Source organism: Triturus cristatus, chromosome 6 (assembly GCF_964204655.1).
Source record: "Triturus cristatus chromosome 6, aTriCri1.1, whole genome shotgun sequence".
NCBI lineage: Eukaryota > Metazoa > Chordata > Amphibia > Caudata > Salamandridae > Triturus > Triturus cristatus.
In genome coordinates this window covers 22,591,049-22,618,874 of record NC_140589.1, presented here as the reverse complement: position 1 = coordinate 22,618,874, position 27,826 = coordinate 22,591,049, and the positions used below count along the sequence as shown (strand labels likewise).

At 48.2% G+C, this 27,826-nt stretch overlaps 1 protein-coding gene across 1 annotated transcript in view; it reads right to left on the bottom strand.

The window, feature by feature from the left end:
• Window positions 1-27,826, bottom strand: part of CUL9 (cullin 9) — a 751,325-nt gene that overhangs the window by 644,442 nt on the left and 79,057 nt on the right. Inside the window, exons 4-6 of the mRNA XM_085610160.1 lie at window positions 8,967-9,121; window positions 6,129-6,671; window positions 299-434 (exon numbers count right to left, since the gene is read on the bottom strand). Of these exons, the coding sequence (XP_085466286.1) occupies window positions 299-434; window positions 6,129-6,671; window positions 8,967-9,121 (834 nt within the window). The remainder of the gene's footprint in view (window positions 1-298; window positions 435-6,128; window positions 6,672-8,966; window positions 9,122-27,826) is intronic.

Sequence of the window (27,826 nt, the reverse complement as noted above, 5' to 3'; positions counted from 1 at the left end):
TATTGACAGTCTCAATTTTAAGCTGAGCAGAGACAATGGGGTGAAACCTTAAAAACAACAACGCAGAGGCAAAAATACAACTTTACCGCAACAGTTTTGTGAAACCTATGAAATGCATTTTAGCAGCAACTTTTGACCTCTACATAATTTGACTACATTTTGAAGGCATTTTTACACTCAACCCCATTCTGTCTTGTCTTCTTTATGCACAGTCGAGATTAGCACCTCTCACTACTTACACTACAAACAAAGAAACTGAACCATAGATCACCCCACTTCACGAGAATGCAATACTCACCAGTGGCAACCTTCAAATTCTCTGTGAATGTAGACACCTTATCTTGTGCTTTCTCTTCTCCTTGCTCGCCAGAGCCAATAATTTCCACCATGTGCCAATGCACCCAATAAGGACGTCCTGTGGAATGCCACAAAATCTGCAAGGAAAGCAGACAAGCAGACGTCAGTTCCAGAAGCATCAGCAGTTGACAAAGACAGCTAAAATCAGCACCCAGCTTGCGCATGTAGCTCACGAAGGCGTAGTAAACCCACTGTTTGAACCTGGGAGTTTTGACTAGGCACAATGTAGAGCGACAGTGACACACCATGTGTCCTAAATCCAGACAATGTGTACGCTGACCCACTGGGATCCACGAGCAATCAAAGTAGTATCCTGCAGGGCTATGTGAGGTTATTTACCACTAGTCTCCACAGACCAAAATACTACTGTACTCCTACTGCATACTTAGATTACTCTATTTGCAGATGTGGTTCCACAAGGGCAGAAAAGTTGAGCAGTCTGGACTTTTTTTTCCAGAGGTTGAGGTGGTTTGGAACTCAGGTACTGGTCGAAATAGTTAACACTTGATAAACTCAATATCCAGCCAGTGAAAAGGTCCACCTTCTTTGGCAGAGCTGTGACGGCCAACTAGTAGATAAAGTCTATGTCGATTATGAGAAATTTGCCACTGATCAGGTCTTTTATGAGAGAAATTATAAATATTCTTGAAAGATTCATCAAATGGGACAGTTGTGCCAGATAAAATAATACAAGATAACTACTGCTATGGGAAGTAGGCCGAGGAGGTGTTTATATGGCTTTACTATTTAGAGACTAACATCAGACATAATCACTCATTCACAGGCAAAGTTGGAGATCCTTCGCTCATGGCCTGGATGAAGGTGTCCAGCTCTCTGTTGGTATTCTGGGAAATTGACTCAGTTGAACCCCTATTCCAGTTTGTGAGTCTGTTGTATGGCTTTTGTTTTTAACCTCTGTAAACGTACTTGTAACTGGTTTGGTGGTAAGAGCGGTACTGCCTGCCTTTGGTGGTGTGTGAGAAACTTTATGTAGAACTGGAACTTCCTGGAGCTTCAAAAAGAGAGCGGCCGTCAGTACTGGAGCACTTCTAAAGAAAAAGTAGTGTCCATACCAGAATGTATTGCATGCAAGGCCTCATTCAAAGAGCATCATGCAGTTGAAGGGAATCGCTAGAATCTTTCTTTGGAACTCTGAGCGGAATGACCAGCTCTTCAGCCATCCTCATGTATGTGGTGCACAGCCACAGCTGGGTGGTGGAATACCATGTTTCAAACATCCAAGGTCGCATCTATGATTTCCCCTCAGGCTTTGGCTCCTTCCCATACAACTTTTATGCTCCCACTTGCCTTTCCTCATGTACAAACTGATCAAAGACAAAGTATTGATCATCTGTCGATCACTAAAGCTTTTATGGATGTGGCTACCATGGAACTGGTAAGAAAAATTGAGGGACCCCTTAACACCAAAGGAATAGGGTTCAATACATCTGTATTACAAAATGAGTTTCCTTTGGATTGCACTTAGGACTCATTGAAGATTGCGATCTATACACTCTGACGCTTGCCTCGTTCATACACGTCCAAGCCCTCACCAATAACTTTTTTTCATTTAAATAATTTTTATTAAGTATTTTTCCAGTTAAACAAACCACCCCCGCTCACCATCCCCCACCCTCCTCAGACAGTACATACAAAAAAAAAAAAAGATTTTCAGATTGCGCCAGGAATCTTGACAAAACCATTTCAGGTACATCCAGAACGCACATACATAACATAGCTCATCTTCATATATATTTTCTCCAAAAATAATTTCATAATAGTGTGGACTGTAACTAGTTCAGAACCGTATGGAAATCTAGCCAGTCCCGTTATGTTCCAGCATCCACTTGACCAGTGGATCCCATATTTTCAAGCCCTTTTTACGTTTAGCACATCTTTTCCATCTATATATAGCTGTTTCTAGACTACATGCCACCAGAAATCTGGCGTGCCATTGTTGAAACCCTGGTGGGTTCGGATCCAGCAAAGCTGATGCTAGGTAAATCCTTAGGACTGCCATTGCTACAAAAATTAATCCTTGAGCGTTCCTTGGTCGACTACCCCCAGTTAACCCGAAGATTATATGTACAGCTGAAATTTCTATTCTAGTTTTAAGAATTTCTGACAGAAAACTCGCGATGCCGCTGATTAATTCTTGTAGTGCATGACAAGAAGCAAAAATATGCACTAGATCGGCCGCATACAATGAGCACCGAGGACAGACGGTTCCCTTATCCAACCCCCACTTAGCTATCTTACTGGATGTATAATATCGTAAAAAACATGTTTTATAGTACTGGGCTTGCAGTCTACTAGACATTAAGAGGGACTGAGATTGCTCATATGAACTATAAAACATATCTGCTGAAATCCCCAGCTTAGTCTGCCACTGCGTAGAGCATTTTTCCATGTCATCTAGCGAATAGGCATTCATGTCTTTATATATTTCTCCAATAGCAGGTCTTCTGTTATAAATCAAGTTTTCCAGAATTTTGATTTGACATTTAGATCCTCCTCCCCCTTTTTTAGAGAGAAAATCCTTAACCTGAATACATTTGAAGAATTCCTTATGGTCTAATAAATACTCGTTTTTTAATTCTTCAAAAGATTTTAGCCCATATGGAGAGTAAAAGCAACCAAGTTGGTTAATGCCCGCTAGTGCCCATCTATTCATACATGCATTGTCAAAACTTTCTGGGAGACTGGGGTTATTCATTAACGGTGTATAGTAAGATAGCCTACCAATTCCCAATGTTTTGCGAACTTTGGCCCAAACCTTATGTATACCCAAGATAGTTTTGAAACGGACTTTCTTATAGTAATTATCGTGGAGTTGTCGCCAGAAGAGCCCTTTAGCACCTTTGCCCAGAACTAGTTCCTGAGGTGTTGGAATTCTATCATTCGAACCATCCTCCATATTTAATAGCAGGAGCTCACGGCAATATCTCAATGTAGTTGCCCAATAATATAGTTTAAGATTGGGAAGAGCCAGACCACCTCTGTCTTTTGGCAGCATAATAAACCTTAGTGCTCTCCGTGGTCTCGCATAGCCCCATATAAACCGATAGAATAAACTCTCTATCACTTTGAACCACTGCAGTGTAAACTCCAGACAAATTGTCCTAAATAAGTATAAAAATGTAGGCAGAAAGAGCATTTTTATTATATTACATCTTCCCCCGATAGACAGATGCAAATTATTAATCCTTATGAGATCTGTTTTAGTACGTTGCACTAATGGTGTTAGGTTATCGTTGACCAGCTTTGATGTAATACTAACCCCCAAATAAGTGGCTCTATCAACGCGATTATCACTCATTCTACTTTGTTGATTAAGTATTATCTGGGTTTTATCGTGATTCAATTAATACCCGGATACAACACCAAAACTTTTAGCCTCTTCTTCAATCTCCTTTATAGCTATAATGGGATCTGATGTGACTAGAGCAATGTCATCCGCATATGCCAGTGTTTTTGTGCCCAATTCCCTGCCCGTATAGGTGGAATTAATGCATTATTCTCTAATCTACGGATGAAGAGGTCAATATATATAGCAAATAATAGAGGCGAACATGGGCATCCCTGCCTAGTCCCTCGAGTGATCAAGATCTTTTCTGATAATGACCCATTAACCATTACTACAGCCGATAGTTCAGAAGAAAACATCCGGACTGCCTTAATAAAGTTTTCCCTAATACCACTCCTTAACATAGCCACCCATAGATATTTCCAGGAGACCCCCTCACCAATAACGTAAGGGAAATATAACCCACCCAAGGTCAACAGTCTAGAAAAAGTTTTTTGTAAAAAATATATAAATATTTATTCGTAATGATATAGTACAATACCTAAATCATTTAATGCATAGTCATTTACTTGTAACATCCCTAACATGTGATCTAAAATTAATTCACAGTGTTATACAAATTAGATCACAATCTTCAATGAGTCCTAAGTGCAATCCAAACGAAACTCATTTGGTAATACCACGGAACAGGTCCATCTGCCCAGGTTGCCAATGTGCTTGCTATCCCTGTCAGCAGAAGTACAGCTGTGTGTCAACAGGGTTTCTCACTGTTTGCTAGACTGTTACAGCAACAATGGTGTAAGGCTTACAGTGCCATGCGAGGCACGTCAAAGCAGAATCACGGACTAAATATTTTCTAGGTTAAGGCTCACAACCTGGCCCGTCGCCAGTCCTTTCCGCAGTTTCAGCTCCTCTTGCCATACGTAGTCCAAAATTGAGATGCCGACTGACTGGGTTGTTCCTTAAAACCACTGGTCGACAGAAGTCATTGATAAATCAAAATGCTTAGCTGCTTGTTCAGGTGGAAAATATGCAGAAGGTGACATCTGATGGCCTTCTTGGGGAATAAAGTAATGCCACCAATTCTTAATGGTTTGGTCAGTTTCTTCACCTTCATTGCCACCTTGTTTTTCCATATCTACTGTCTCTCCCTAACTTTCTACTTCTTTCTCTTCCATAGTCGGAGAGGTGAAGGGGTGTGTTATAGGGGTGGTGGGTGCACCTGAAAAGAAACCATAATCTGTAGTTGAGGCTTCGGTGGCAATCTTGAATGAAAGTTTTCCAAAATTTCTTGCAAAGCCTTTCAGCAATCTACTGGGACCTGAACCATGAGAGTTTTGTGGGACCTGAACCTAGGGAAGTTTCCTTGTGTAGTGTTTTGGATCATTGAAAGGGTGATCGATTCATTGATAAAAGAGAGACACAGCACAGCCCAGTAGATTCAATCTTCCACTCATGATAGTCCTGCAGGTCATCATGTATGAAAAGTACAGGATCATCCAAACTTTGGCCTCGACCCCTCGAATGAGGGTGGTCATCACCTGGCGGGACTTGAGCCTTCTCATCTGATCATAGTCCGATGTATATAATGCACATGCAGCTGCAAATGAAAGTAACCCGTATCTCTATGCTGGAAGGGCAATATCTTTGTGTCGCTGCGCTCGACAGAGATGCTTCCAATGTTGCATCTTCTTAAAAATGTGCTTCATGGTGAATCATTCCCCTAAAGACATGAGATCCCCCATGAGTAGGAAATAAAGCCAGCCTTCTGTCACACTGGGTTGCAAGGAAAGGTTTTACAAATGCCACAATGTGCTGCCTTGTTTTTAGAGTACAGGCACGGTTTGCAAATTACTTTTTTTATGTCTCCATCAGTGAGTAAAACGAGAATCAGAACAACTCAACCAAAGGTCAATGGGAGAAGCTCAGTGTTAAATAAAATGGTAGAAACAAAGAGGCTCATGGGATGCCACAAGAAAGGGGATGGGAAAGAACAGGACATGGCCTAAGAAGTACAACTTGGAAATAACATCAAGGACAAGCTAACTTGATGAAAGAATATGGCCAGCCAAGCATTCCTGATTGTATTACTAGTTCTTAGAAAACAAGAGTATTGGTGATCATTAAGAATTAATGGAAACATACAATTTGTTTTTTCGAGTACTTTGAAACCAGCTTTTTGAAGGTCCAATAGATGATTAAATCTATGAAGCAGCTTTCAAATTCACAAGACATGCTGCCCACATCTGGTTGCCCAAACACGACTGTTCAAGAAGTCCTTCTGACCTTGCTGTTTGCAAGTTAAGACGCAGATAAATTAAGTGATTCCCCCAAAGATCCGCAGTTTTTATCAGGTGTGGATGTCAGGATGTGCTTTCAGAATTCCTGGTTCCAAAGCTGGGACCTGAACTCCTCGCTCACAGAAAAACAAGATGCCCACCATTGTTTGCCTGAGATTCCTCACCTGCACGGGTGGCATGCCATTGTTGCTCTGCAGAAACACGCCCTCATCACTAGCGCTGACCTCGTCATAGTCTTCCAGCATCCGCACAACAAAGCCTGGTTTAAGGGTCTCTTGCACGTAATCTACGTAGCTGCTACGACTTGCAAAATCCGACGGGCTACTGAACTCTTTGTCGGTTTTCTTGCGAGGAGCCACAGCTGGTGGTGGTGGCTCCATCGCCACGTGGATGCTGGCACAGCCTGGCATCTTGGGCTGGAAGATGGAACGAATGATTCGTGGCTGTTCCTCACCGCCAGAGCAACCAAAGTCCATATGCTGTCCACGGTCCCAGCCCATGACTCGCACCAGCTCAGATATGAGGTTGGCCATTGCCATGCTGAACTCAAACTCTCTCTGCACACGGCTCCGCTCCCCCAAAAGGCCTGTGTTTGCAACTCCATCGTGGCACTCCGCCCCCTCTTCGTTGCTGCTGTTCAGTTTGTCCACGAGGGAGGTGACACACAAATAACGCTTCACCAGCGAGAAGAGCAGCTTCCCAGGGATCTGGAAAAGAAAGACAGAGGATTTGTTTTGTACAGCAACACACTAGACAACAATGCACGTCAAGAGCTCCCATCCAAACTACACTATATGTAGAACACCCCATTAGGCAACACTGCAGTGCACTTAGTCAGGCAACACTGCACATTAACAGTCTCCTGCCAGTCAACAATGCAAAGGAAGCCTGGACACCCAACAGGACGGTCCCACATCTCTAGGCTCCGCCTGCAATCCCACCCGTAATCTGTCCTCCTCGGGAAACTGCATTTACAACGCGGACGGAACCACGCATATGCGTGGTAAAGGCAGTTAACGTTCTAGATTCACAGAGGACGGGTGGGTAGAATGGAAGGAACAGGAAGGATTGTGCCGTGGCTTGGTGAGTAGGGCTGGGGTCTGAGTTGTTTTTTGGCTGGGGGCCGGATTTTAGGGCTCAGGGCGGGGATCTGGGCAGTTTTAGGGTTGGGGGCCGTGTTTTAGGGCTCAGGGCAGGGTAGATTTTAGGGCTGGGGTCCAGGTAGTTTTTAGGGCTGGGTGCCGGTTTTAGGGCGTGGGGCTGGGATGTGTAATCTTTACCACGCATATGCCTTTACAATGTAATTCATTGTAAAGGCATACATGGTAAAGAGACAGTCGTGAAATCGTGATAAAAAACCACGTTGTTAAGGCATGCAATATAATTACATGCATGGTTCCGTCAAACAACCGTCCTCATCCGGTGACAGGCCATCAGCAGAGCAACTCTGACATCGGTGAATGCATAAGGGACACGGCTTGGCCCTGCATTGCACCACGAGACACCCAAGGAGCGCCTCGCAACATGGAGGTCCCACTCTGTCCTGAGCACTATGGTCTCTACTACCCCCAGGACATACTGCTCCCACGCCAATAAACTTGTAATCTGGTTTACATAGAAGCTTCGCGAACGATGGATATAGAGATAGACAAATTAACACTACATCAACACCACCCACTGGCCAGAGCCACATTGAAAATTCACGAAGCCCCAAGGCGCCCTGAGGAGGATCAGTTGGATCTCAATGACTGCCCAGAGAAGACCCCCCCCCCCCCCCCGATTCAGCAAGCACTATACTTCAATCTATTCATGACTCAAGCCTCTCACTGGAGGAAACAATTGGGGAAATCAGTGTTGTCCTCTCCCTACTTTGTCAAGACTTGCAGAATACAGTGGACAAAGTCATGGAGGCAGAGGGCCGCATCCCTGAACTGAGGACATGGTCTGCACACTGAAAGAAAATTTCTTGCAACTTCAAAAAACAGTTCGGCAGAAGGGCGTTCGTGGCGAAACAATAGCCACCTGGTGCGGTTGGTTCCCAGATGGTGTAGAAGGTCCTAACCCCATGGACTTCACCCCCAACAGTTGATCTATCATCGTGCTTCCTGGTTTAAGGGACCCACAGGTCCATGGCACCCTGCCCCACTACCGGGAGCCCACCTTCGCCCCCCAACAATAATAGCATGCATCCTTAACTTTGCAGACAGGGATGCAATCCTCCGGGCAGCACGTAAGAAGGGGGCCCACACCCATGACTCCGCGTAGATTATGTTGTTGCCAGACTATACAATACAGGTTGCACAGCAGCACCGCTCCTTCCTGTGAAACAACTCCGCGCCATGCAAATGCAATATATGCTCCTCTTCCAAGTATGCTTTAAAATCATCTTCGCTAGTAAGACTATTTTATTTGACGACCCGGAAAGCGCACATCAATGGATCAAGAAACATCCTGACTGGTGACAACGGAACACAGACCAAGAGGACCGCTCTGTAACTGGTGGATGGCCGGGAGCCTGGTCATAGTTTCTGCGCAGGAGCCGGAAGAATAAGAGAAAACCATTTGGCAGAGGAGGGTATTGGTGATCCTAAACGCTGCAGGCTGCTGCCTGAGACAGCGGATTTGGTGGTGGGGTCAGATGGGCCCTGAGACGTTGGCGCTCCGTGGCCGACTGGGCTGACTCACTAACCTGTTCAATCGCAGGCTGTTGACTTGCAGCTTTACAGATACTGTTGCAGATACCATGCTCAGTATCAGAAAACATTGAAGACTGAGTAGCCTCGCCTGAACACTGCAGTGGAGTGGCACACCCAAAAGCCCCCAGAACAGATTTAGAGAGTCAGTTGGCACTGTAGAGAGGGCAGTTAGAAGACATTCACCTGGAGGAAGACTTGACTGCAATTCCCTTACCAGTACTCACTAGTTCTGTCCTACTTACTGGCATATGTAGAACCCTCACACATTGGCTGTTCTTTCAGATGAATGTTCCCTCTTACTCTTACCTGTGGCAAGTGGATTCCATCAAAGGATATGCAGTGCTCCTCCGAGGATGTGGTCTCTGCGAACAGCTCCAGGAGTGTGTAGCGACTGTCGAAGTCCATGTGCTGCTCAATGCCATCCTGCTGGCTCAGCGACAGGAGGACATAGGCCCGGCTTCCTGCACAAACCAGATAAAGTTATTAAGTGAGATCCTAATACTGCACACACCAGAAACAGAGGGTCAACATGAGACCCGGAGAGTATACAAATTAGATAGAAATGCCAAGATCTAAATCCTAATCCCGCACAAACCAGAGACAACTCTCCAGGCGAGCAGTTAATCATGCACACACTGGATAGAGCTGCAAATGTGAGATCCTAATCCAGTCCAAACCAGAGACTGGTTAATGAGTGTTCCAAATCCTGTCCGAACCAGAAGTCACAGCTGTCAATCTAAGACACTTGTGTACAAACCAGACTGCTGTCAATTCACGATCCTTATCCTCTACAATCCAGAGGAAAAGATGTAAATATGAGATCTTTCACATGCACAAAGCAGAGAAAGCCACCGGTGCAAGATCCTTGACCTGCACAAATCCGGGATAGAGCTGTTAATGTGAGTACCCAATCTTGCATCAACAGAGCTGTCAATTTGCGATCCTAATCCTGTACAAAGCATAGAAATCCTGCACATCCAAAGGCAGTGCCCATCAATGCAAGAGCCTACTCCTACAGATACCAGAGATGCACCTAAAACTGTACCAACCAAAGACAGCAGTCAGTTCAAGATACCAATACTGCAGAAACCAGAAACAATTAGTCAATGCACGATCTTAATCATGCACAAGCCAGACAGAGCGGTCAATGCAAGGTCCTGCTCCAGCAGAAACCAGAGAAGGAGCTGACAAAGCAAGATCTTCATCCTGTACAAACCTGACACAGCGGTCAGTGAGAGATGCTAATTCTAAATAAACCAGAGACATCGGCAATGCGAGATGCTAACCCGTATGTAAACCAGTGACCAAGCCAGCAATGCGAGATTCTAATTCTATATAAACCAGTGACAGAGCTGGAAAGGCGAGATGCTAATCCTATGTAAACCAGAGACAGAGCTGACAAGGTGAGATACTATTCCTACACAAACCAGAGACCATGCTGACAAGGCAAGATGCTAATACTATATAAAGCAGAGACAGAGCTGACAAGGCGAGATGCTAATACTATATAAAGCAGAGACAGAGCTGGCAAGGCGAGATGCTAATACTATATAAAGCAGAGACAGAGCTGGCAAGGCGAGATGCTAATACTAAGCAGAGACAGAGCTGGCAAGGCGAGATGCTAATACTATATAAAGCAGAGACAGAGCTGTTAAGGCGAGATGCTAATACTATATAAAGCAGAGACAGAGCTGGCAAGGCGAGATGCTAATACTATATAAACCAGAGACAGAGCTGGAAAGGCGAGATGCTAATCCTATGTAAACCAGAGACAGAGCTGACAAGGTTATATGCTAATCCTATATAAACCAGAGACAGAGCTGGCAAGGCGAGATGCTAATCCTATATAAACCAGAGACAGAGCTGTTAAGGCGAGATGCTAATACTATATAAAGCAGAGACAGAGCTGGCAAGGCGAGATGCTAATCCTATATAAACCAGAGACAGAGCTGGCAAGGCGAGATGCTAATCCTATATAAACCAGAGACAGAGCTGGAAAGGCGAGATGCTAATCCTATGTAAACCAGAGACAGAGCTGACAAGGTGAGATACTATTCCTACACAAACCAGAGACCATGCTGACAAGGCAAGATGCTAATCCTATATAAAGCAGAGACAGAGCTGACAAGGCAAGATGCTAATCCTATATAAAGCAGAGACAGAGCTGGCAAGGCGAGATGCTAATCCTATGTAAACCTGAGACAAAGCTGGCAAGGCAAGATGCTAATCCTATATAAACCAGTGACCGAGCTGAAAAGGCGAGATGCCAATCCTATGTAAACCTGAGACAAAGCTGGCAAGGCAAGATGCTAATCCTATATAAACCAGTGAGCGAGCCAGCAATGAAAGATGCTTATTCTAGTACCAACCAGAGAGAGATGGCAATGCTAGTTCCCAATCCTACATGAACCATGGCCAAAACGGTCACTACGAGATCTTAATCTTGCACAAACTAGAGACAGCGGTCAGTTCAAAATCCTAATACTGTGCAAACTGTAGCCAGAGCTGTCCATGTGTGATCCCGATCTGAAAGGATGTACTCCAAAACTATTCTGAGGACATCCCTAAGTGTAATATTGAAATACTTGAGCACCCAGTTGTGGCTTCACCTACACACTTAGTGCATCGCTAAGAGGGCTGCATGTGCAAGGTAGATGGTCAGATAATGAGGAAGCTGAATGTGCAGAGGTTGACAAGCAACCAGCACTTCTGCCCACAATAACCCACAAAGTATATTTACACTGCAGCGAGTATGGCTTAGTTGCAGCTTGCAACTGGGATAGTCTATACACTTATCAGGGCCTCTGATCTCAAATAATTGATTAGAGCCCAATATTTTATGGTTCCAAAGACCATGTTCGCTCTTGGTAGGCGAGCAAAGCCTGGCAGAAACATCTCCACTGTGCAGCCTCTACTCGCATGCTTCAACCCTCAACTTGGGTGTAGATCACACAGCACAAGCACTGGTACGGTCTACGCTCACATAACGCCCACCTCATAGGCATGTGAAGACAGCCTTGCACTACAAAGACGGAGTCTTTACTCTGGAGTAGCTTGCACTGTGCTCTCGCCACTCGGGACCAACATTTAGCTCTTCTCACAAGTAGGAGCAGCTGGCCTAGTGGCACAAAAACAGTCTGGGCCCTTGACTAGCTTGCAGTGCACACTGGCTCGGTCCCTAACCCTCCTCGAAGGCATGTGAAGCAGGCCTAGTGGCACAAAAACAGTCTGGGCCCTCTTGCAGTGCACACTGGTCCGGTCCCTAACCCTCCACGAATGCATGTGAAGCTGGCCTAGTGGCACAAAGACAGTCTGGGCCCTTGAGTAGCTTGCAGTGCACACTGGCCCAGTCCCCAACCCTCCTCGAAGGCATGTGAAGCTGGCCTAGTGGCACAAAGACAGTCTGGGCCCTTGAGTAGCTTGCAGTGCACACTGGCCCAGTCCCCAACCCTCCTCGAATGCATGTGAAGCAGGCCTAGTGGCACAGAGTCTGGGCCCTTGACTAGCTTGCAGTGCACACTGGCTCGGTCCCTAACCCTCCTCGAAGGCATGTGAAGCAGGCCTAGTGGCACAAAGACAGTCTGCGCCCTTGAGTAGCTTGCAGTGCACACTGGCCCGGTCCCCAACCCTCCTTGAATGCATGTGAAGCAGGCCTAGTGGCACAAAGACAGAGTCTGGGCCCTTGAGTAGCTTGCTGTGCACACTGGCCTGGTCCCGAGCCCTCCTCGAAGGCATGTGAAGCAGGCCTAGTGGCACAAAAACAGTCTGGGCCCTTGACTAGCTTGCAGTGCACAATGGCTCGGTCCCGAGCCCTCCTCGAAGGCATGTGAAGCTGGCCTATCTGCACAAAGACAGAGTCGTTAGTCATGGGTAGGTCTTGGTGCATTTTGCCTCCGTTTCTGCTCACATCCTTTAATGCGCCTGATAGGGAAGTGAAGTAGGACTCGTGGCATAAAAACAGAACTGACTCATGAGCAGCTCTCGCAGCACTTCAGCCTGATCCTTCCACTTGAAATGTGATTAAGCAACTTCCAAGAAACTCAGCAAGACTCTTGCTTCCTCGTTTATGTACGTAACCTGCATTCCACTGAATCCCAACCCACACAGGACAAACAAGCATGCCAGCAGTCAACAGCTTCAGAACCAGACACACCAAACAGCTGATGCACTCAAAGTTAGCAAGCAGGGTCAGAGTGAGCCAGGGGTGAAGAGGAAGGAAGCCTTCTCTGGCACCAACACATCTTTGGCACCAAACAAAGACAAGTGCCTCGATACCAAAGAGGACTCAGTCCGAACGCTGCACTCTCAGAGACAGAAGCTATACGAAGGCATATGTGCGCTTTCAAAACAATACCATAAGAGATGGACCAAGCAGAGCAGCGATTAACAGAGAAGAGGATTAGACATTCTGAGTGCTGATCTACTCACAGCAGAGCCCCACTGCAGTCATTTACAGGAGACTGAACCTCAGAGTCAAGATAGATTAAGGGTTTACAGGGGCACCACTACCGCACATCAGAGTCAAGATAGATCTATGAGTTACAGGTACCCAGACACAAGACGGGACACATGCAAATCACGAGTACCCAGCCCCAGTGACAAGATAAATGAGAGTCACAGGTACGCAGCTCCAAACTCAAGACACATGAAGAAATCAGGGGTGTGGATGACACAGAACTCAGAGTCTAGATATATGAAGCAATCAGGGGTGTCCAAGCACAGAACTCCAATAGATGAAGAAATCAGGGGTGTCCAAGCACAGAACTCCAGAGTCTAGATATATGAAGCAATCAGGGGTGTCCAAGCACAGAACTCCAGAGTCTAGATATATTAAGAAATCAGGTGTGTCCAAGCACAGAACTCCAGAGTCTAGATATATGAAGCAATCAGGGGTGTGCAAGCACAGAAATCCAGAGTCTAGATATATGAAGCAATCAGGGGTGTCCAAGCACAGAACTCCAGAGTCTAGATATATTAAGAAATCAGGGGTGTGCAAGCACAGAAATCCAGAGTCTAGATATATGAAGCAATCAGGGGTGTCCAAGCACAGAACTCCAGAGTCTAGATATATTAAGAAATCAGGGGTGTGCAAGCACAGAAATCCAGAGTCTAGATATATGAAGCAATCAGGGGTGTCCAAGCACAGAACTCCAGAGGATAGATGAAGCAATCAGGGGTGTCCAAGCACAGAACCCCAGAGTCTAGATATATGAAGCAATCAGGGGTGTGCAAGCACAGAACTCCAGAGGATAGATGAAGAAATCCGGGGTGTCCAAGCACAGAACTCCAGAGTCTAGACAGATGAAGAAATCAGGCGTGTGCAAGCACAGAACTCCAGAGTCTAGATATATGAAGCAATCAGGGGTGTCCAAGCACAGAACTCCAGAGTCTAGATATATGAAGCAATCAGGGGTGTCCAAGCACAGAACTCCAGAGTCTAGATATATGAAGCAATCAGGGGTGTCCAAGCACAGAACTCCAGAGGATAGATGAAGAAATCAGGGGTGTCCAAGCACAGAACTCCAGAGTCTAGATATATGAAGCAATCAGGTGTGTGCAAGCACAGAACTCCAGAGTCTAGATATATGAAGCAATCAGGGGTGTCCAAGCACAGAACTCCAGAGTCAAGATACGTCATTAAGTCACAGGTATATTGCCACAAGCCAACATACATGCAGGAGAGATGTATGTGAACTCACTAGCACACAACTACAGAATCATGTTACATGCAGGACACATAATCTGAGAGTCAAGATGCATGCAGCGCTCACAGGTACACAAACAAAGAAGCAGGACAGCTGTAAGTCTGTGTCACACAACGCAACAATTATGACATTTGCAGTAGACATTTTTTTTTAAAACTTACTTTATTAGTGACCTTCACATCAAAGCCAATGCAATGAAAATGACAAATAGACAGTCTTTTTAGGTCTCGCCTGAGCCAGCGCTTTAGCGCTGCTCTGGCGAGAGCTTTAGTAAACGGGGGATTTGGAAGTGCAAACTAGTGCTTTTCAGGCCTCCAAATACAGTGCATGTGCGCCGGGCGCGCGCTCCATTTGTCAGCCTGCCTGATCACTTTCGCAGCCGCTTTGATGTTCTCAGTGAGCCGCGCGGCCACTGAGAACATCAAGGCTGCCGCGAAAGTGATCACCATTTGCCACCCCCTCCCTTATCCCACTTCCTGCTTGTTTGTTATGTTTGTTGCGTTTCCTCTTTTAAATGATGGTCTTTCGTTAAAAATATAACGCATGAGTAATGTACATCATACATGTGCACTGACAGGTTTTAAAGTCTGAAGGCATTTACAAAACGCCTTAATTCGTTTTAGCTGGATTTGAATTGCAACGTCTTAGGTGTGGTAATGTTTAACTTACTAGCCTTCGGAATTCCTCACATTCTCTTCCTGGGCTTTATTGTTGTTTGCAATTGGTTTCAGTCGGGCGCTCGCTTTGATTTTTCATCGCAGCTCCAAAATGAGGGATTTTCTCATTGTAAGAGTCGGTGCTTTCGTTTTGAGTTTTTGTGATGCCACTGGTAGTTGGTAAGGCTCGGGAGTTGCTGTGAACGGCGTGTGCTCCATTGATTTTGACCCTTTTCTGGTCAAGTTCAAGCTCGAATGCTCACGAGGTAGTGGGGTATCACAGTTAATCCTCTTATCACGTAACGTGATTCTAATGTTAGTTTTTGTTGCCATTTTTACCCTTTTGCGCACATGAGACACCCAACATAACTGCAGTTCCCAGCTTTTTGTATGCATTTTTTGTTTGACGATGAGAATGTGTTGTAATGAAGCAGTTGCATCTCTAAGCCTGTATGTGTGCTCCCAACCAGATTTAGAGTCAGTGTCACACTTCTAAGAGGCGAGGTTGCAATTTGCACAACAGCGTTGCAGCTCTCACATGCACCAAATGGGCCCCTTTTGGAGCACAGCGCGAGTGCTGCTCAGTGCATGTCAAAGAATGCTTTCAGATATATGTATTGGACACACACATCGAGCTTTTCACATAGCACATTACACAAACTATTGGCATTGTAAATGACAATGGCTTTTATTTATGTGTTTTTAAAAACCTGCAAGCGGTGTGTAAACACGCACTTTGTACTTATAGTCGCTGCCTATGAGAAGCAAGGCTGGCAGTAACTGAATCTCTTTTACTACCAGCCTTGCTTCTCGTAAGCAAGGACTACAAGTACAAAGTGCGTGTTTATGCACCGCTTGCAGGTTTTCAAAACACATAAATAAAAGGCATTGTCATTTACAATGCCAATAGCTCAAACTCTTGCAAATGCGAGACCTATTGCATTGCAAATGCTTGTTGTACTTATAATGGATACAACACATACAATTAGTGAGGCTGCCATATTTTCCCCTTATTGTTGAACAGTAAACAAAGAATAAATGAACTCAGTAGACAACGTAAGTATCAAATCATTGCAATCATGGCAGATAAATGTACATCACAAAGAAGTTATATTTCCATTTGTCGTAAGAAAAAAAAGAACAGGTTTAACCAAGTTCCCGCCCTCCCTAATCCACCCCCCCTGCTCCTGGTCGTTCGGTGTCTATGGTGTCTATTATAATCTAACGGGGGGATGCCAGCAGTGCCATGCTGGGGGATCCGCAGTGAGCCTGGAGTACAATGTACGGGTCTGAGTCCTGAAACCTACTATGAAAGAGTCACGCATGAACTGTGTGTTATGAGGTTGGGGTACCCCGTAGGGGTAATAAGTCAAGTGATCCAAACTCAAGCAGCATGGCCTCCCACTTCAGTGAAATGGGTTGTTTACGGAGCCCCCTCTCTTCTTCCCTCCGAAGGTCTGCACCTTCGACCTTTCCCCATTGAATCATGTCATCTTGCCAGCCGGATACCGCTGGACTTCTAGGGGATTTCCACCTCATGGTGAGAGCTCGTATCGCTAAAATGAGGGCTAGGTCCACAAACCTCAGTCGTACCTTCTGGACCTTCGAGCGTCTACGGAGGTCAATGAGGCAGGACAGGACGTCATCTGGTACAGGGAGCTGTGTGACTTCGATCAGGGATTGCCGCACTCCCTCCCAGTAGTCCCAGAGACACGGGCAGGACCACAGCATATGGAGAAAGTCCGCCTCGTCCCCTTTACAGTGGGGGCAGCAATGTGAAGCGTCTGGGAACATGCGGTGTATCCGCTTGGGGGTAAGGTATGACCTATGAAGGATCATAGCCTGAATGAACATCAATTTAGCATTACGGGGGGGAGGAGCCAAGATGGCGACCGGGACGGCAGCGTAGACCCCCGGCTCCGTGAACCTCCGCATCCCGCACGGATATCCTGCCTGAGATCCTCAACCTGTGCTACGTGGTCGTGTTTCTGAAGGAGAGGGGCTCCCGACTGTGTGACTCCGAGGTTTCTAGCCGTGCTATCGCCGGAGAAAACTGCATCTGAACTTTGCGGCCTGTGCGGCCCTGGAGCCGGGACATCGAGTGGACGCCGTGGCCGGGTGGCAGTGCGACAACAGAGGCCGGTGGTGACTGGGTGGAGTCGGCCCACCGGAGCGGTGCCAAACTCGGCCTACATTTCGGCGTGGTCACTTCTACTGCCCAGTGTAGCTGACCGAGTGCATGACCGGGGGTGCAAATCTTAGATCCTCCGGTGACTGCCCCTGCCTTGCTGGTGAGCTGCCCGGCCGCCGTCCGTATCCTGCCCAGATCATTGTGGGCCGCCCCCGGATTTCTACGGGAGCTGGTCCGTGGTGGGGACGACTGTTGCCCGTGACCACGGATAGTTTTTTGCCTGCCCCCGGAACCCGGTCACCCGCGACGTGGACATCGCGACGCTTGTCCCGGGGTCCCGGCCCCGGTGAGGGTCGGGCATACTTGGCGGCCATCTTGGGTCGATGAAGCCTACCATCCTGTCCGCTGGGCCGCAGCGGGCCTGTGAGCGTACGATTTTTGGGAGTGTGGCGGCGAGATCACAGAGAGCTGAGCTGGGGTACGGCGACCTCCTCGAGGCTCTTGGTACTCTTCACTCCTCCTTGGTTCATGGTTTCGTGATCTTGGGGAGTAAGCTCGATGGTGTGGCGTCGGAGTTGGGGCAGTGGCGGCCCGCCTGTCCGCACGAACACAGAGTCTACCCACACTGCGCGCAGGAGGACGATGTGGCGGCCACCCCTGAGGTTAGTGCACGACTGGACGCCCCGGCCAGTATGCTACAGTGTGTTCGACCTTCTGAGGGCCTGATCTGTCCCGGAGGCGTTGGACCTGAGTGGGATGTGGTGGCCTCATCCCGTGCATGCCCTCCTGCGACCCAGAGACAACTCCAGCAACTAATGTCTGCTTTGGCTGCTTCTGCCTTCCTGAACCTTGCGTGCAGTGCAGATCCTAGGGCAGCACTGGGAAGCCTGTTTCCTCACGCGGCGGACTGTGTTGATGCTCAGAGACTTCCACCCCACCTGTGTGCGTCGCTTCTCTGTCGTTGTTGGACATTCCTCTGCCTAGGAACATTGGGTATGGTGCTGGGTCGAGGGGTTGGCATGGGCAGAATTCCACAGAGTGGTCAGGGATGAGGCTGGCCCCTCGGGGGTGGTCGCCTAGTGGACGGGCGGGCTTGGGGTGGTGTGCTCTCCTGACATGGCTAATGGCACAATAGGTGCATAATGCTCCCCATCGTGGTTTGAGAAGATTGTTTTTGTGCTGTTCCTTGTTCACTTTAGGGGAACCTTACCGTGCGGGAGGGAGAAGCCGGGGGTCTGTTATGAAGGCCCTCCTCCAGTTTATAAATACTTTCTCTACCCCCCCGTCTGGTGGGGGTCCTTTCCTACTTCTTTTTCCCTATTCTCCTACATTTCGGGTCTGGTTCCAGGGCGACAGGCACACTGCTGGGGGGGGGGGCCGTACTCATCTGCAGAGGTGCAGGGTGGGGGGTTGGGGGAGGGGATTCTGTATTCTTTCATCTTTTTTTCCATGGCCTCCTTTTTCTTCTCTGATTCTTTTTGTTTTTCTTTTTCTGGGATCAGCGTGATACACCTCCTTTTGCTATGCCTCGTTGCCGTTCCATGTGTTCACAACTTCCGGGGTGTTCTTGGGGAGTTCTGGCGGGGGACTGCGGGCGCAACTGTATACTATGTTTTTCCCCATCCTGATGTTCTTGTGTTTGCGCCATTGACCGAATAGATTGCTGTAAATCGCTAACGTTCATTACTCTGCATATCCGTGATCGTTGTTTTAAAATTGCTTGTCACCTGATCCTTCTGCCTTGTTTCATCATAAAATGAAAACCTCTTTCTCCTGGTGCCCTACTTACGCTGTTCACAGTATTAGCAGTACGATTTTGCTCCCCGAAGTGCTGCCTGTGTTTATACTTGTCGTTATTGCTCTGATTGCTTAGCGGCCGGCCCTGGGGGGTTGTAGGCCCATACTTGTTCTTATTGAACTGTCAATAAAGGTTTTCAAAAAAAAAAAAAAAAAAAAAAAAAATTTAGCATTACGGGAAACTCTTTTTGGGTGTTCTAGCATACCCTGCATGCTTTATCTGCGATTTCCGTGGTAGAGTCCTCAGACCATTGTCTTCGAAGTGAAGTAAGGGTGGTCGCGGCGTGTGCCCTTATACCCGTATATAGCCAGTGTACCAGGTGTCCTCCATTACCCATGTAGTATAAGAGGTGTACTAGGTTGTGTTGTGGGGGTTCGCTTCGTTGTGGGGCCCATGTGCTTTTTATGTAATGGGATACGGTAGAGTGTAATAATTATAGTTGTGTCGGTGCTCCCGTATTCTGTCGAAAGGAGTCGTGGTCTAGCAGACCACCATCATCAAAGAACGCCCCAACGTCCTCCACTCCCAACTCTATTCAATCATGTATCCTGGTCTTCGTGAGTCTACCTTGTGGGGTGGGGATACCTAGGAGAGGGATATTAGTTGAGTAGGGGACCATCGAGGAGGTATAACACAACGCCTTCTTCCAGCAGTGCAGGGCAATCTTTAATAGGGGGGGGGCTTGCCATGGGAACTTTGGCCTTAGGTAAGAGTAGGGAGTGTAACGCTCCCTGGTCTAGTTCCCTAGGTGTGTACCCGAGTTCTCCTAAGTTCCTCCCAGCGGTCCAGAAGGATAGCCATTGGAGTTGACCGGCATAATATTAGGCCCTGAATTCAGGGACCCTCAGGCAACCCCTGCCGGCCTCCAGTTGGAGTTTCCGTAGGCTTAGTCGTCTGTGGCCCTTTCCCAGATAAACTCTACCAATATGGTATTCAATGTATTAAAAATAGATTGCGGGACCACTACCGGCAAGTTCGCAAAATAGTATAGTAGGCGAGGGAGCATCACCATCTTTGAAATCGCAATACGTCCCATCACCGACAATGGCAGGGATGACCAGAAGGCCACACTAGCACGAAGGGCTGTTATGGCTCTCACTAGATTACCTTCTATTTGATCTGTCTGTGTTCTATAAACTTGGATACCTAAGTATTTAAAGGTAGTGGGGGCCACTGGCAAAGCATAGTCACCAAACCGCAGGTTATGTGGGTATTGTGTGTCTCTGAAAAAAAAGGCCACAGATTTACCCGGGTTTATGGCCAGACCCGAGAGGCGTTCGAAAGTCGTAAAAATATTGGGAAGGGGATCATACTCGTCCGTCAGGTCTTTTAGGTACAAAAGGATGTCATCCACATAAATGGAAGTTAGGTGGGTCGCACCATCGACAAGTATGCCAAGCCGTTCCGCTGACCTCCTGAGCGCTATTGCCAGGGGTTCCAGTGCAAGAACGAATAATAATGGAGATAACGGACATCCCTGTTGCGTGCCCCTATGAATTGTATATTGATCAGAGGTGTAGCGCACCTCACGGGCTCGGGCTGTGGGGGATGTATATAGTAGGCGTACCCACTTAAGATATGCGTCAGGGAACCCAAACCGTTGAAGAGCCGCAAAGTCCCATGAGAGAGAATCGAAGGCCTATCTGAGATCTAGTGCTATGCATCCCGCATTCTGATAAGCCTGTGGAGTGGCCGTCATTACATAATGTAGTTGTCTGATGTTAAGAGACTTGCTACGGTTCGGCAGGAATCCGCACTGGTCAATATGTATAAGTGTATTGAGGTAGGGCTGTTTGCGATTGGCGAGGGCTTTACTTAAGATGTTATATTCAGTCGCTAGCAGGGAGAGGGGTCTATAATTGGACAATTCCAGGCCATCGCGCCCTGGCTTAGGTAAGGATGTGACCAGTGCTTGCATGGTGGAGTGAGGGAGATGGCCAGCTTCGAAGGCAGTCTTGTATACTAATTCCAGTGTGGGCACCAGGGCCTCGGAGTATGTGGGGTAAAATTCAATAGGTAGTCCGTCTATCCCAGGCGCTTTATTACGATTTAGTCATTTTATCGCCACTCAAATTTCTGAATGAGTTATGGGGCCATCTATACCCTTTTGTACCTTGGAATAGGTAAATCCTGCAAGAATTCCGCAATGGAGGAGTGTTCCACAGGCGTGGGTGCTGCATAAAGCATGTTAAGGTACTCATGGAAGGCGGAGTTTATTTCTCGTTGGGTATGGGCTGTATGTCCATTAGGTATGCGGATGTTAGTTATGACCTGTGGGTCAGGCCTGTCCTGAACTATATGGGCTAGCAGTGTGCCAGATCTGTCTGCCTCAGTGTGTTTGCGTTGCAGGAAAGCCCTATGATCAATTATCCGTAATGTGTCTAGAGTTTCGGCATGTTCAATAATGGCGGTCTGCAACCCCTCTTTTTTGTCATGGTCTGTCACTACTTCCTGTTCTGGCGTGGTCATCCGGTTTTCGACCTGGAGTAATCTTTAGTGTGTTTCCTGTCGGGCCCCCACTAATTGTCCAATCGATGGTCCCCGTACCACCACCTTCAATGCATCCCAAATTGAAATTAGAAGGGGCCGTGTTCCAGTTTTCAGCTATATATGTAGTGATAGTGTTGGAAAGGGCTGTTCGAAATGGGATATCATCAAGTAGTTGCGGGTGTAGTTTCCAGGTAGGCACTGGAGTGGGCACCATACCCCAGTTAAGTGTAATCTCTAGGGGGTTGTGCTCTGAGAAGGCCTTAGCTAGGTATGTGGATTGGCTGGCCCGAATGACATGGGATCTAGATCAGAGGATTCTGTCAATTCTTGTATGGAGACCATGTACTGGAGAATAAAATGAGTATTCCTTATGAGTAGGATGTAGACATCACCACACATCTGAGAGCGCCCAGCCGTCGGCCCAAGTGGCAAACAGTTCAGTCAATTTACCGACATTCGTACCGTGAAGGGGAGGATGGGATCAGTCTAGGGTAATGTCCAATATGGCGTTCCAATCTCCCCCCAGCACCCAGGCAATACCATCCCAGTCTACCAGTGCAGCTCCTAGCCGGTGTAGAAAGCGGTCCTGTTCAAAATTAGGGGCATAAACACTGCCTAGGATCACCAGGGAACCGTCTAGTGTGCCTTGGAGCAGTATGTACCTCCCCTGGTCATCAACCCGGCGTTCCAATTCAACGAATGGGACCCCATGGCGTACCCAAATAGTCGCTCCCCTGGCAAATGCCGAGTAGTTAGTGGAGTAAATCTGTCCCCTCCATTTCTTCCGAGTTTTTAGTGTTTCCGATTCAGTTAAGTGGGATTCTTACAGAAACACTATGTGTGCTCTGCGCCTAAGGAGATATGCATGGACCCGATGTCGCTTCTGGATCGCCCCCAACTCCCGTACATTCCATGTAATTAGGTTGTAAGACCCTAAGGAGGGAATTGAACCTGGCATGGCACTGTGTATAGGACGCGGCTCCCGTATGTATGAAGCCAGTACACCAATATCGACCAGGAGCCCCCTTCCCTATGAACCCAAACAAAACATGTCTCAGCGCCCAAACTACACTGGGCCCAACAACAATTCACAAACATCATAGAACAAATAACATTGCATACGCTGTTAGGGGATTCGTCGCCACCGGTCATGGACGTGTTTACAATAAGAGCGGTTGCCTGGCGGTTCTACGGTGCCCAATTGAGGGGGTGGGGGGGGGGGGGGGGGAGAGAGATTGTAATTAGTATTTCCGCAGCACATGAACATATAGAAACTATAATAAAGCCGGAGTCCCTGCAAAGCAAAGCGCATTGATCTGTAGATGGAGGCAATCCGGTTATGCATTCTTAAACACGCTCTCAGCTCACAGAATTATTATACAAATCAAAACATAAGGGCAGTGATCAAATGTAAGATTACAGAGAAAAAGGATATGGTGGACCCCTGGGACTGACAGTCCATGTCATCTGCATAAGTACTTATCGAGGCTATATTCGGGGAGTATCCCAAGCATGTCAGGTGAACGCTGTAGCTATCAATTATCAAGGATGTTGTCCTCTGCCCTGGGAGTGACTGTGGGGAAAAGAGTTATACTGTGTTCGGAGTCCGAATTCAGGGTGCTGTTGTCCGAGTCCGTAGGGGATTTATTGGAGTCTTCACAAAAAGCCCCGGCGACAGTCAGAGCCTCTTCCTGGTCCTGACATTGTTGTTCCCGCGAAGGTCCTGCACTCCCTTTACCCTGATTTGAAGTCTGGGATCGGCGAGATCCTGGGTGTGAGAGTTTGCCGGAGCCCTGCGAGGAGGATACTGAGTAGCTGTGCTGACTAGATCCAATGCCCATAACTTCGAGCCATTCTTCAGCGTCCGCGGGGCTCTCGAAGTAGTGAGACTTTTTATCGTAAATAACCTTCAGTCGGGCACGGTACAGGAGTGCATATTTGAGTTGCGCTTTTTGGAGTTTCTTCTTTACTGCTTGGTAGGATGACCTCTGCCTCTGAACCAGGATGGTGTAATCGGGGTGCAACGAAATACGGTGGTTTCCAAACTAGATCAGTGATTTTTCCCTCGCTTTCTGTAACAGCACATCGCGGTCCCTATAATTCAGGAGTCTCACTATTAATGGTCGAGGTGGTGCGCCCGGTTTGGGGGGTCCGGTTGGTATCCTGTGGGCCTGTTCGATGCAGAAGAAAGGAGAGAGTCCCTCAGGTGCTACATTGTCTCTGAACCATGTCTTCATGAGGTCTGCCGCCCTGGCACCCTCACTACGCTCCAGCAAACCAATGACGCGGATGTTGTTGCGTCTATTTCTGCCCTCCGCATCTTCCACCCTGTCCAGGAGGCCCGTCATCTGTTGCTGTAGGTGCCGGATTGTCGTGGAGTTCGCAGTGACTCGGGGGTCCAAGTCTGTGAGGGGTTGTCCGTGGTCTTTGACAGTGTAGGCCAATTTTCGGTGGTCTGCTCTAAGTAAGGTAAGGCCCGTATTGAGCGTACCAATCTGAAGTTCAAGTGCAGCCCGGGAATCACGGATTTCCTTGAGAATTAGATCCAGTTTGTCTGGAGCGCCCTCCATGAGCTCCGATGGCACGGCCCCTGGTATGGATGGCCGGCGGGTGGGCCCAGCCGTGGCAGAGGAGGGGCCCAGTCACCGCTGGCCATCCAGCGTCCTGGCCTTGACCCTGCCCATGATGCGATTTTTCAGCATTAGGGTAAGGTAATCTCCTCCAGGTGGGCAATAGGAAGGGGGTGTTAGCTGTGCACTGTGTGGCCATGGGGAGAGGTTCAAGCCCCCCCGTCGGTGGGCCAGAAGCATATGCCACTGCCAGGAGAGCGGGCCGTCAATAGAGAAGGTTCCAAGGGGATGTCGACGAAGGCACACCCCCCAGCTGCGCCAAGGGAACGCGCTATAGCTGGCAATGTCCAACTGTCCAGTGCAGGTCTCAGATCCAGACACGGCCAGACACCAGTGCGGGATGGGCCTCCAGCCGATGGCGCCGGTCTATCCAACCCAGTCGCTCTCTACCCCCCGTGCGCACAGCCCGGAGTGCGCAACGGGGACTCCCCTGTGTGCTCAATCCAGCACAGAGTCCCAGCACTGGTGAAGCAGGCCTCAGCTCCGGGCGCGCGCGTGAGTGCTCAGCAGCCAGCCCCAAAACAACGCATGGCCCCAGTAGTAGTAGCGCCCGCCATGAGGGGGTGAGAAATGATCCGCGTCAGTGGGGGCGAAATCCAGGGCACACAGTCACTCCAAAGGGGCCCGCCGGCCCAAGCGCAGCACCACGAGGCCGCCTTCGGGCGCGAGAGCGGGACTCAGAGGTGTCCCCGTCATAGAACACGAGGGGGCAGAGTGTACATTCCAATACGGGCCACAGCAAGCGTCTCCACTCACCGACCAAATCCTGGCGGGTCCCTCCGGTGCACTGGTGAGATTTGCAGGCCATTGGGTGCTCCAGGGGGCGATCTGGGCCCCAGGCCGTGCCGCCAATCGCGAACGTCTCGCGGGAGATGCTGCGCGGCGTGTAGGCTCTCTCGCAGCGCCTCCTCGATGCAGCTCAGGCCCCGTATAAGGCTAGGCGCCGTTTGAGGGCAGTGTTCTTTGGTCGTCACCGTGCACGGCCCGGTTCCTCCGCTCTTACGATGATTGCAATCCACGGGCGGGCCGAGCCTCACAGTGCGCCAGGCTGGTCGCGCCGTGCATGAACCCGCTCTGCACTCCAGGCCCGCCCGAGCACTACAGTGGGCCGGCCCGGCCTCCAACTCTGCCGCACCCCTGTCCAACGGCCCCTCCCGGGCACTCGGCGAAGCAGGGGGCTACGGTGTGACAGTCTTTTGGTATCCGGTCGTCTGGTGACCGGGGAAGGCGGCTCAGGATAAGTATACCCCCCCCGCCCCCCAAGGGTCCAGAGCTCTACCAGGACTCGACCGCCATCTTCCGCAGCTAGCCACGCCCCCCAACATTTGCAGTAGACATAAGTAAACAATATGAGTCTAGATAGATACAGGAGTCATAGGCACACAACAGCCCGGCCCCAAAAAATATGTAGAAGTCAGGCACAGAATCCCAGAATCCAGATACATGTAGGGTCATGGGCACACAACATTACTAGTCAAGATATATACAGGAGTCACGGATACCCAAGAGTCACGATAAATGAAGTATTCATGGGCATGCAACCCCTAGAATCAAAGTATGTCAATGAGTCCTGGGTGCACAACCCCAAAATGAAACTCCATTCAGAAATTATAGACTCATAGTCTCAGAGTCAGGATACATACCATAATCACACTGTACAATTCCAGAAGTAAGATATATGCAAAAGGGATGAGTAAAGAACCCAGGAGTTCTGATATGTATTGTGACTCTAAGGTTGTGTGTCATGACTCACACGTAATATATGAAGGATTCATAGACGTGCAACACTCGAGACAGAATAAATCAATAAGTGGTGGGTACACAACCAAAGTGCCAAGGTACAAGCAGAACTCACTGGCACACAACCCCAGAATCATGATACATGCAGGAGTCAAGACACAATCTGAGAGTCGAGATGCATGCAGAGCTCACAGTTACACAAAGAAAGAAGGAAGACACATGTCAGAGTCAGTGGCACACAATGCAACAATGAAGTCATATGAAGTAGTCAAGAGTACTGAATATAGGAGTCCAGATACATACAGGAGTCACAGCTACACAACCCCAGACTCGATATACGAAAGATTCAAGGAAACATACGCCCAGATCCCCAGAGACAAGATAAACACATGAGTCAAAGGCACACATAGTCAAGATACATGCAAGAATCTGTTCAAGTGTCTGCCTGAAATTCACGTCTTCTGGAGAGAAGCGATTCAGCATAGGTCACGGTCCATCAGGATGGGGTGATGTGATCTTGTTTCTTCAGGCCTTGGACGAGACAAAACGTGCGCGTATGATGTCCTTAGGGAGTACCAGTGTTGAGTCTGGGAGGTGATACAGCAGGTTGTAACCACCATCCAGATGTTAGAGGAGGGCTTCAACAGCATTTGTGAAGATGCTTTCTGGACGAAACTGTAGTAGAGAGTTGGTGTCAGACAGTCATTGTTTTTGGCAGTGTGTTCCATGAGGGTGAGGTTGGTCTCTAGGGTGAATGCAAATGACTTGACTCTTGGTGAAAGTTGGAGTTCTAAGCATTGACAGAGTGACGGTTCATTTCACTGACCAAGGTTTGTTGCATTTCTTGACTGCTATTTTTGACACATAACAGGAATTCCTAAAGTCACACCTCCTGACGGCATTCGTACAAAAGCTGCTTTAAACGCCTCTTGAAACTCCATCTGCATCACTTTGCGGTGGTACTTAGGGAGCAGGTTTAGGTAACTTACCATTTTATCAGAACCATGCTGATAAACCTGTCTTCCTATCACCGACTTTGCAGGTGCTCCACCTTGGCATCGCTGACCAGGGTTGTAAACCTTCAGTGGCATGCTGCACTCCAGCAGCATCTCTGCTAAGATGTAGTTTCCAGGGCGGGTCCACAGTACACCACCTATTCTTCCAGGTGAACTTTGAGCCTAAGGCTCATATGGGATGCATCGCAGGATTAGAAGGAATAAATAAAAACAGCCTTGACAGCATCTACTCGACAGAAACCCTGTTAGAACATCTGTGAAGAATAATCACTGCAGTGCATACCCCTCGGCGCCCCAACATACTCTGCAGTAATCACTGCTGTGCATACCCCTTGGCGCCCCAACATACTCTGCAGTAATCACTGCAGTGCATACCCCTTGGCGCCCCAACATACTCTGCAGTAATCACTGGAGTGCATACCCCTCGGCGCCCCAACATACTCTGCAGTAATCACTGCAGTGCATACCCCTCGGCGCCCCAACATACTCTGCAGTAATCACTGCAGTGCATACCCCTTGGTGCCCCAACATACTCTGCAGTAATCACTGCAGTGCATACCCCTCGGCGCCCCAACGTACTCTGCAGTAATCACTGCAGTGCATACCCCTCGGCGCCCCAACATACTCTGCAGTAATCACTGCAGTGCATACCCCTCGGCGCCCCAACATACTCTGCAGTAATCACTGCAGTGCATACCCCTCGGCGCCCCAACATACTCTGCAGTAATCAGTGCAGTGCATACCCCTCGGTGCCCCAACATACTCTGCAGTAATCACTGCAGTGCATACCCCTCGGCGCCCCAACATACTCTGCAGTAATCAGACATCTCAAACAACATCACTGATGACATCATCCAATGAGTGGGAGTGTTTGTTTTATAGTTTACATAGTGGCGGGTAACTACCATATTACTTTTCTACCCTAACTTTGTACTGCCTATGTGCAGCAAATCGGTGTAAGTGCTTACAAACCCATGTGCTCCTAATGCATCAGGTGTGC